This window comes from Xenopus tropicalis, chromosome 2 (genome assembly GCF_000004195.4).
Source record: "Xenopus tropicalis strain Nigerian chromosome 2, UCB_Xtro_10.0, whole genome shotgun sequence".
Lineage (NCBI taxonomy): Eukaryota > Metazoa > Chordata > Amphibia > Anura > Pipidae > Xenopus > Xenopus tropicalis.
In genome coordinates, this window is record NC_030678.2 from 41,034,884 (window position 1) to 41,046,510 (window position 11,627).

Consider the following 11,627-nt stretch of genomic DNA (forward strand, 5'->3'; position numbering starts at 1 on the left):
AAAGTCTCCCATAGGGCTCAATGGCACCCTGCAGCTCCAACCGGGCCCAAGGAAAGTCTCCCATAGGACTCAATGGCACTCTGCAGCTCCAACCCGGCCCAAGGAAAATCTCCCATAGGGCTCAATAGCACTCTGCAGCTCCAACCTGGCCCAAGGAAAGTCACGATAACAAAGCTTGAATGATTTCAAAAGTCGATGTGACAAATATGATTTTGACGCGTAAGTTTTGTCGCAAAGTACGAAAAAGTCGTGCAAATTAACTTGAAAAAACGCAGAAAATACACACAGATCTATAAATTAGAAAAAATATGAATTTTTTATAATCGGACTCAATCGTACTTTGATAAATGTGCCCCATAGGGTTGCTAAATTTTCCTGCACAGTGATACAGTGTTAGATTCTGGCTTGGTCTAAAAGTCCTGATTCCAGTATGTTGGGAGGTATGAGGAAATCCATAGCAGCCAATCAAAAGCTTGAATTAATTGTTAATTAATTGTTCTAATTTAATCAGGAAATAACTAGAAATAAATACTGTACTTTATTCTTCACAGCAAATTCACTAAAGCACAACAAAATGATGTCTGTTTTCTGATTTCCATTTCCTGAAACAACATCCCTTAGCGAGTGGGGAAACCAGAGAGTTGCATAGGTTGTTTCATAGCACTGTGCCAAAATAATCCTACCAGGGAAGATTCATCTGGCAGCAATTTATGTTGAGTAAAAGTTTGGTAAAAAAGTTTAATTGGCACTCCCCGGGCAGATTCTGGCTATCCTTTAGAGTCGTTTTACAGTAAGTCACTGGTGTGGCTCCTCAAACCAGACTCCTTTGTTTCTCAAAAGATTGTAGAATGCAGATGCACACTTCCCAGCACTTCACCACCTACTTGTTGACAGATGAAAGCTGAGCAATGGTTCAGGAACATATGGGGCACTGAAGCTTGAATATTCCTGTTTTGAGTTGTTTCCTTCATTTCCAATCATTGTGAATTTTTCGAGTTTCCACATATATCTTGAGATAGACTTCCTTCTATTTTTTCCTGGAAACATCTTTCGTGAAACTATTGTGACTACACCCCAATCTGCCCTCATCCTGCCCACTTAAGGCCAGGCACTGATTTTCCCAACACTGCACCCTCTTTCATGTAAGACCAGTTAGAGGCAGAAATAATAGACAATAATGTAAACGTGCATAAACATTCCTGCCACAGCATGGTATGCATGGTATAAGCCATTGCAATACAAATGCAGGTATGGGATCCCTTATCCGGAAACCCATTATTCAGAAAGCTCCAAATTACAGAAAGCCTTTCTCCCATAGACTCTATTTTAATCAAATAATTCAGATTTTTTAAATGGATTTCCTTTTTCTCTGTAGTAATAAAACAGTACCTTTTATTTGGTCCCAACTAAGATGTAATTAATCCTTATTGGAGGCAAAACAAACCTATTGGGTTTAATTAATGTTTTATTGATTTTGTAGTGTCAATAAGGTATGGGGATCCAAATTATGGAAAGACCCCTTATCCAGAATACCCTTGGTCCTGAGCATTCTGGATAACAGGTCCTATACCTGTACCAAACAATGCCTTGTAAGCACATGCCTAATTCCATCCATGTACATAATCCTCATTTAAAGATTGTTATGTCAGTCACACTTGTTGATCACTTCATTGCAAAGATTTTCAGAAAATTTCTTCTGTGGCCCTTTTTTCTTATACCAAGATAAAAAGTACACAAAATGGTTGCCTTAATATTCACACTGCCATTGGCATACTGTAGGTGTACAATAATGATGATTTAGAAAAGGCTTAGCCTCCCCCAAACCACTATGTATTTTATATTAAATTGCAGCCTCAAACAAAATATTACTCTTCTCCCCTGGCCATAAGGGTATCAATGTCCAGGGCAGGAAACAGGCATTCACCCCACATGTATCTAACCTGACAATCAGCCTGGGCCCTTATCAACTTCTTTGATCTATAGGGCAGCCCCAAAGTCAGAGAGCCATGCACTGCTGGAGATTATCAATACCGATTATGCAGCCACTGCTAAAATAAGATTGCTGGAAGCTCAGTTCAGAAAGATTATCTAATAAGATAGTACTAATGGAAATGCTCAATATTGGTGAAATAATCAAATTCCATTACAAATTAATGGAATCTTGCTCAGGAGGAACTGCTTTAGAATGTTAGAAATGCTTAAGGAATGCTTGAAGTAGAGGGGTTACAGGGGTTTAGACTGCATATATATGTTTAAGGATCAAAATCATCATTCCCACCATGTGGAATGTGGGGAATGGCAAATTTTTTCATGCTGTAAGTAAAAGAAAGCTCAGCAAAAAATAAAGGCACAAGTGAGCTAAAATGCACTTTTCCAACCCTGCTGTCCAAAGCTGGAGCTGAGAGTTGCACTTACTTTGCAGGATTTCATATGCGTAAGGAGCCTGCCTGGTGCGACAGATGGGGTCATATGGTGGTTCAGTAGCATTTTGCTCAGAATCCATTTAGTGGGTTTCAGGCTTGTTGTTGTTAACCTGAATCTCTGCTGGTTGCCGCCTCTCCCGAGCTTTCCTTGGACCTTGCAGCCCAGCTCCTGTATGTGAATACTACTCCCTTCTCTCCTTGCCCCTGTATTGAGGCCTGTAGTCTGGGACTGACAAATAACCTTCGGCAGGCTGATTACAGTGTGGGCTGTGCTGTGCAGGACTTCTCTCCTATACACTACTTCTTATATCCTATGGTACAAGTGCAAAGTGCATGCCCAGGTAAACATCAACCATACCATATAAAATAAGATGGTACATGAGATATACACATGTGTGAAGCAGTGACACGTTATGCTTCCAGCTGAGAAGAGAACAGAGGCATTCCCCAAGGCTCCTGTGTGTCTCAATAAGACTGCTGCCTTGTATATCCTTTGTTTTAGTCGCTCACTATAACCTAATACCTGTTTGCATATTATATGCAGAAAGTGCATTCACATTGTGTTTCTTTGATGGGGATCTCCACCCAAAAACTGTTTTTTTTTTTCTGCATCACAACAAAATATTATGAAATTTTAAGCAGCTTTCTTATTTACGTTTTACGTATGTATGGGTGATTGGGATTAAAAAGGGACATTCCCAAATCATGGAGCACAAAGGAGGTGCAGTTAACCTATGTTTAGGGTTTGGGGAAGATTGGACCTATACCTGGAAAAGAACAGCATCTTATCCTTTCTTTTGGCACAGCATTCTGGGTAATATGGTATATCCAATATTGTTATTCATGAATTGAGAAGTATGAAATAATACTGTAGTTGAAAAAATTCCCTCACCTACACTACTGAATGGTACTGAATGGTAGTGTGTTGGGGGTATCCTTAATGGAGAAGGATCTAGGGTTTTTTGTTGATAACAAGTTGTCTAATTCCAGGCAGTGTCATTCTGTGGCTACTAAAGCAAATAAAGTGCTGTCTTGTAGAAAAAAGGGCATTGACTCAAGGGATGAAAACATAATTTTACCTCTTTATAGGTCCCTGGTAAGGCCTCACCTTGAGTATGTATTGCAGTTTTGGGCTCCAGTCCTTAAGAAGGATATTAATGAGCTGGAGAGAGTGCAGAGACTGCAACTAAACTGGTTAAGGGGATGGAAGATTTAAACTATGAGGTTAGACTGTCGAGGTTGGGGTTGTTTGGGCGCTTGCGAGGGGACATGATTACTCTGTACAAATACATTAGAGGAGATTATAGGCAGTTGGGGGATGTTCTATTTTCCCATAAAAACGATCAACGCACCAGGGGTCACCCCTTTAGATTAGAGGAACAGAGCTTCCATTTGAAGCAGCGTAGGTGGTTTTTCACGGTGAGGGCAGTGAGGTTGGGGAATGCCCTTCCTAGTGATGGGGTAATGGCAGATTCTGTTAATGCCTTTAAGAGGGGCCTGGATGAGTTCTTAAACAAGCAGAATATCCAAGGCTATTGTGATACTAATATATACAGTTAGTATCAGTGGTTGTATATATTGTGTTTAGTTTATGTATGTGAGTGTGTAGATTGGTAGGCGTGGGTTGTGTGTGCTGGGTTTACTTGGATGGGTTGAACTTGATGGACTCTGGTCTCTTTTCAACCCTATGTAACTATGTAACTATATGTAACTTGCACAAGCAGAATCCCAACACCAAAGTTCTCCTTTCCTGCTGCTCGTCTCGCTCCCTCTTGCTTGCTCCCTGTGCCTGGCTCAAGTAAAAAAAATCCAAGATGGCCGTGCACTCCGCCCTGGAAAGCACGGCCATCTTGGAGAATGCCTCCTAGGTCATAGTTAGAAGGCCTAGTGAGACAGTTGGACTCAGTGATCCCTTCGCAATATAGCAATAGCAATATCCAAAGGGCGCCAGTTCAAGCCCGGCTCGTTGGTGATCCCATTCCCTTTTTGTTTTACCCCCAGCGTGTAAAATAATTCCTCCTAAAATCAATGCTTGATGCCAACATTATTAATAGGGCAGAAAGAAGAAAATATAGGAAGGCCGGCATTTCTTTCACAGAATTGCTGCCAAGCCGGGCCCTTACACATGTGTGCGCCTGCATTTGCCTTGCGCTGCTAAAAAAAAAAAAAAAAGGCATTTTGCGGGGCTGCACTTATTGCACGTAAAATAAAATTGCAACCAGGGCAGCATCACTAGCAGGATTTTCTAGACGTCTCCCTGAATTTACACGTGATCCCCATGGGCGTCCGCAGAAACATTTTCAAGGGAGAGGCAAATTCATCAAGCAAAAACAACCTGTATTTCTAACACTGAGCCTGCATACCAATAAGTAGGGGTCAAGTTTGCAGGAAATTAATTGGCAAAACCCATAACGTTGTGAAAATCTGTTGCCGCCTGCACTTTGTGAACACAACCCTAAATTCCACGCCCATTCTACCCCAACATACCCCAGACATGCCAGTATAATTACTACAGAACATGGATAAAACACAGAAGGGTCAGTATCATTACTGCAGGAAATGGATAATCAGCATATTAATACCAAATATAGCAGTATTATGAGTGCAGAAATGGCAAATGGGCGTTCCATTAACTCCAAATGCAGAAATGTGTGCGCCTGCATTTGCCTTGCGCTGCTAAAAATAAAAAAAAGGCATTTTGCGGGGCTGCACTTATTGCACGTAAAATAAATTAAATTCCACGCCCATTCTACCCCAACATACCCCAGACATGCCAGTATAATTGTAAGGTTTGATATAATATCATATAATCATATATTCATGTAATTATATATTCACATATGCATGTATTTTGATACTTTGATACACTTTGATACTTAGCATATCATACTCCATTTTAGAGATGTATCTCCATTTTGTAACAGCAACCAGCAAGGTTTGAACATCCCATAATAAGCTGTTTTTCCCAAATAGTACCCTTGCACAACTTGCACCTGACAAAACATAAGCCTTGAGAAACAATTTAATCTTATCTGTGCACTAACGCCTTTCTACTCCTTGTATCCTCCTTTAAATTCCTGTCCCGCATTAGCCATCCTTGAAGGCCATCCTTGTAGATAATGAGGTTCTACTCCATCTTTATTTTATAATGATTCCTTTGTCTTTGCATGTACACGAGTGGTATAAATACTATGATCACGTAAGAATAAACTGGACAAGTTTGAACTTCCCTTGGAGCTGTGTCTTTCTTGTCCCCGTATACGCCTTTGTCCTGGTAGGAGGGCTCACACGGATTACTAAATCTAAGATCGGCGGTCAGGGACCTTACAGTTATGGTACCAGGAGTGGGGTGTCGTCAGCTGGAAGGGTGAGTATAACTCTATTAATTTTGAGTTTTACTCTGTCTGGCTACGGCACCGCCATGTCCGTATTTTTTGGCAGCATCATGGGAGTCTGCCTATAAGTGATTTATTGCGCTGCTGAGAGCGCAAGGTGATTTATTGCGCTGCTGAGAGCGCAAGGTTTTTTGTGTGCACTGTAGGAGCGCAGGATTTACAGAGGTAAATTTATAGTCTGTTGTGGTAGCAGGAGTTTGGCCGCTCAAAGTTGTTCATATTTGACTGGGAGCCTCCTGAAGGGATTTTCTTATTTTTCTCTATCTGCCAATATTGTACTGTAATATATATAAATGTTCACATAAACGCGCAGGGCATTAAGACTGATCGCATATCGTTGTGGGTATTGTTGGGACCTTGATCTCAGTTCAGCCCCGACGACTTTGCTTTGCCAAGCGTGCTTATATTTTTTGATCTTTGGAAGTTAACGGCATTAAGAGTTAATTGTGCGAAGTAGCCAGAGGTAATAAGGAGTTTTTTGGTAAACTTAAAGATAAGCCTCTAAAGGTAGGCACAGGTCTCTTGTTGCTATACTGTTGGATGAATTACTGTTTGTCTGTGTTGTGTCTTTGTTATTGTCTTTAGAAGTAAATGTTATATTTTAAACCGGTTATCTAAAATTTATTGCAACATTAAGGAATACCTCTGACTGAGCTAATAAGGTTTTTGCTTTTACGGAATTGTTGCAATTCAGTTTCATTATAAGGAGTTGAAAATAAATTAAATAAAATTTCTAAGAAATTATCACTACACATTCATGATAAACTTGCAAGGAATACTGAACCTGGTGTCAGTATGATTCTATTTGAACAGGAATAAATACCGTGAGGACTGATTATGTCTTTAAAAAATTTAAGCCCAATGTGAGACTGCAGGTTTTGTCTGTCTTTAAGCCAAATATAAGGGTTCCGGACACTTGACACGGAAGGGACGGAGACTGATCACTTCCGGGACACGGTGGGAACTTAGATTTTAGTTTCTTTACCGTGTCATCCCCATATCCTATTGTGAATTAGTCCGTTGTCCCCAGTGGCTTCCTGGCAGCCAGCAAAGACAGGTTCCTCTTGCCTGCAGCCTATTAACTGAACCTGGACATTGGTATTTATGGCCTGATTTATGTTTCTTGTTTCTATGTATTCTTGTGTCTCCCTGTAATTGGTCTCTGTTAACCGTCTGAAGTTGTGCCTGTGAAGGTCAGTGACAGGATTCTTATGTGCAGGCATAAGAGGGGTTAATAGCTACATTCCAGCTGAGCGCTGTGCATGCTGGAGTGGGGGTAATTACACTGGATTGTGTGTGGAATATCTTAGCTTTGGTGGGTTAACCTAGTACAGTGTACAGGGAAGATATGTCGTGTAATAATTGCGTATGTGGACTTCTGTTTGGTATTACAGAAGGGGGGTGGCGACTAGCTAATATCACGGAAGGGGGGTATCCTGAAGTTTACCTGGGTAGGAAACGTGTAATGCCCAGTGTTCCGGACATTCTGTGTTACTGGCTTAATGTCCATTTCCCTGTGGGACAAGAAAAATTTAGGGAAAAGTATAATACAGATTTGGGAAAATGCTATTTCAACCGGATACTCACCCGTGGAGTGTGCTTGCCACCCCATGGAAGGGATGTTAGAGTGTGAGCAAGACGAACAAAACCGAGTCAGAAATTTATTGGCAAATTGCCTGTAGCTCTGTTCTGTGTTAGACATCGACTAAGAAGGGGCTGTAAACTGTCGCCTTCAAAATTTTGTTTCAGTCAGCTCCCAGATTAAGGTGTTACTTTCCCCAACAGCTGCAATTACACTCTGTTTTAACTAATTTTGTATCTCAATTAATTTGTGAACTAACTAAAGTACATGGTTAGGTGTTCTCTTTTGTTCCAGATCCAACCTTCACTGAGGGAACTGCAGCTCGAGGACTAAATGATACTAAAGAAATTAGTTTGGAACCACACCTCCCACTACAAATGATCCCAGTTCTGGAAGGAACACTTGCATCCGTGCAACAATAACTTATATCCTTTTCTGTATTACACAGTTCTGATACAACTCCTCTAATACATAGCCTCATGCCTTATTTATCTTAGACATATGTGTCAGGGTTAATGCATGTAGAAATGGAAGGATTATGGTTTAATAGACAGTCTATGGCAGTTGTATTAGCCTGTAAACAAGAAGGTTTCAGAGAATATTAGAGGTCATATGGCACAATTATATTAGTACGGACATTTGTCCATTAGATCAAATTAACCTGCCGTGTGGGCTATTTCCCAAAATTAATGTAGGATGTGTGTCTTGTACCCCCTACAAAGCATTCTTAAAGACCCACACACCTGCTTATCAAAAACAGTATCCCTGGTATCAAGAGAAGATATACGGGCCATCAACAGACTCATGCCCCCGATGGTACACGTTGTAACAGACATTAACCCCTTATTTACCGCTACACCTTCAGACTCAACATACTACAGTGTCATAAATTTAGGGAATGCCTACCATTCTATATCAGTAAGTGAGAAGACAAGGCCCTTGTTTGCCTTCACGTGCGATCGGCGTCAATCACCTTTGCGCAATTAGCAATGAAGTACGCCGCTAGCAGCGTGATTTATGGGTATGTACTCCGCGAATCTCTAAAGGGCTGGGGATATCAGTCAGGGTCAACTCCCCTGCAATATGTTGATGATTTATTGTTGTGTAGTGCAGACCGAGAAAGTTGTGAAAGAGACACTATTTCACTGCTGAATTACTTGTGTGAGGAGGGGCACAAGGTATCATTAAAAAGGTGCAGTATTGCAAACCATCTGTACAGTACTTGGGTTTATTGCTATCACAGGGGCATAGACTAATAAACCCACAGAGAATCCAGGCAATCTCAGCCATAGAAAGCCACAAACTAAGGAACAATTGCTCACATTCTTGGGCACGGTTGGTTTTTGCAGACAATGGATTCCAGACTGCTCATATTTTGAAAGCGTCTTAAGGAGCATACTTAAAGACTCTGAATCTGACAATTTGCAATGGACTGAAACTGGCACAAATGCATTTAAAGCTTTACTGGGGGTATTGGCATCTGCACCTATACTCAGTCTGCCTAACTATAATCTGCCTTTGTGTTGTACTGCAGGAAATTGTAAGACCATGGTTGCAGGCTTAGCCCAGATTTACGGAAACAGTTAAAGACCCATAGCATACTTCTTTAAGGTGCTACCGCTCATTGCGCAAGGCATATCTGCCTACCTGTGGGTGCTAGCAGCTTGCGCGGTAGCTGTTGAGTCTTCTATTGCTAATACCTTATTCTATCCTACAACTTTCTATACTTTACAAGTGTTGATGGTAAGCCTATGGCGCATGCTATTTATATAGAAGAATTGTGACAAGCCCTTATGCTTCCACACACCCTAGTGGTAGTTAAGTGCCGTGGGCACTCTACCACCGGTGGCTGCCCACCCAATTGACCCCCCTGCGCAGCCCCCACCTGATATTACTGCATTATGTGTGCCACATCTCTGCCACATGATTTGCTCTTATATGAGCTACAGTTATATGATAATATGTTGACCATCGACAATAATGGTCTCTGGTCAAAAGGAGGGATGATAGGTCTCCAGAAATATGCAGCACCACTGTCCATTATGTAGTTCACGGTGCATATAAACAGGAAAGTCATAGCAAGTAAAATACTGAAATGTGTCATGTAAAAAAAAGGAAAGTCATAGCAAGTGAAACATTGAAACTGGAGGGTATCAATACCCCTTTGTCATAGTAGACAGGTTCAGTAGGTAAATGGGAGCACAAAAATTCCATTTGAAATCTTAATGGGTAAGTCTTTTCCCACTCCGTGGACAAGGACTCCCTTAGATCACTATACCAGGCGATTTGGATCAGATACGGGAACAATATGTAACTGAATTGATAAAGGTTTTGAATAGTCACAACAAAACCTCTTTTCACAGAAACCTACACATCCATATTAACCAGGAGACATTGTGCGAGACTCCATCCAAAGAAAGGGGGAACCACCCCATACGTAGATCTCACGACCGTGATAGACATCACCAGAACCGCAGTCCTGACATCTGACAGCAATCAAGGGATACACGCAATGCACTTTGTGAACACAACCCTAAATTCCATGCCCATTCTACCCCAATATACCCCAGACATGCCAGTATAATTACTACAGAACACGGATAAAACACAGAAGGGTCAGTATCATTACTGCAGGAAATGGATAATCAGCATATTAATACCAAATATAGCAGTATTATGAGTGCAGAAATGGCAAATGGGCGTTCCATTAACTCCAAATGCAGAAATGTGTGCGCCTGCATTTGCCTTGCGCTGCTAAAAATAAAAAAAGGCATTTTGCGGGGCTGCGCTTATTGCACGTAAAATAAAATTTCAACCAGGGCAGCATCACTAGCTGGATTTTCTAGACATCTCCCTGAATTTACACGTGATCTGATCCCCATGGGCGTCCACAGAAACATTTTCAAGGGAGAGGCAAATTCATCAAGCAAAAACAACCTGTATTTCTAACACTGAGCCTGCATACCAATAAGTAGGGGTCAAGTTTGCAGGAAATTAATTGGCAAAACCCATAACGTTGTGAAAATCTGTTGCCGCCTGCACTTTGTGAACACAACCCTAAATTCCACGCCCATTTTACCCCAACATACCCCAGACATGCCAGTATAATTACTACAGAACACGGATAAAACACATATTAACCACAGAAGGGTCAGTATCATTACTGCAGGAAATGGATAATCAGCATATTAATACCAAATATAGCAGTATTATGAGTGCAGAAATGGCAAATGGGCGTTCCATTAACTCCAAATGCAGAAATGTGTGCGCCTGCATTTGCCTTGCGCTGCTAAAAATAAAAAAGGCATTTTGCGGGGCTGCACTTATTGCACGTAAAATAAATTAAATTCCACGCCCATTCTACCCCAACATACCCCAGACATGCCAGTATAATTACTACAGAACACGGATTAAACACATATTAACCACAGAAGGGTCAGTATCATTACTGCAGGAAATGGATAATCAGCATATTAATACCAAATATAGCAGTATTATGAGTGCAGAAATGGCAAATGGGCGTTCCATTAACTCCAGTAAGATGAATGCAGAAATGGGTAGATTAAGCGCATTCCCTCACCTACACTTGCACAAGCAGAATCCCAACACCAAAGTTCTCCTTTCCTGCTGCTCGTCTCGCTCCCTCTTGCTTGCTCCCTGTGCCTGGCTCAAGTAAAAAAAATCCAAGATGGCCGTGCACTCCGCCCTGGAAAGCACGGCCATCTTGGAGAGTGCCTCTTAGGTCATAGTTAGAAGGCCTAGTGAGACAGTTACACTCAGTGATCCCTTCGTGGCTCATAGGCAGAGCAACGGACTATTAAGGATAGCAATATCCAAAGGGCGCCGGTTCAAGCCCGGTTCGTTGGTGATCCCAATCCCTTTTTGTTTTACCCCCAGCGTGTAAAATAATTCCTCCCAAAATCAATGCTTGATGCCAACATTATTAATAGGGCAGAAAGAAGAAAATATAGGAAGGCCGGCATTTCTTTCATAGAATTGCTGCCAAGCCGGGCCCTTACACATGTGTGCGCCTGCATTTGCCTTGCGCTGCTAAAAAAAAAAAAAAAAAAAGGCATTTTGCGGGGCTGCACTTATTGCACGTAAAATAAAATTGCAACCAGGGCAGCATCACTAGCTGGATTTTCTAGACGTCTCCCTGAATTTACACGTGATCACCATGGGCGTCCGCAGAAACATTTTCAGAGGGAGAGGCAAATTCATCAAGCA

At 41.5% G+C, this 11,627-nt stretch overlaps 1 protein-coding gene across 3 annotated transcripts in view; it reads right to left on the minus strand.

The window, feature by feature from the left end:
- Positions 1-11,255, minus strand: part of slc51a-like.1 (organic solute transporter subunit alpha) — a 59,243-nt gene extending 47,988 nt beyond the window's left edge. The window contains exon 1 of one of the 3 annotated variants that reach the window (XM_031895659.1): positions 10,981-11,255. Coding sequence is in view for 1 of the 3 variants with exons in the window: in XM_031895657.1 (XP_031751517.1) it covers positions 2,416-2,503 (88 nt within the window). In the remaining 2 variants the exon portion in view is untranslated. Of the gene's footprint in view, positions 1-2,415; positions 2,691-10,980 lie in introns of those variants that run through there. The other 2 variants (XM_031895658.1, XM_031895657.1) reach the window with 2 other exon arrangements.
- Positions 11,256-11,627: the final 372 nt, after the last annotated feature.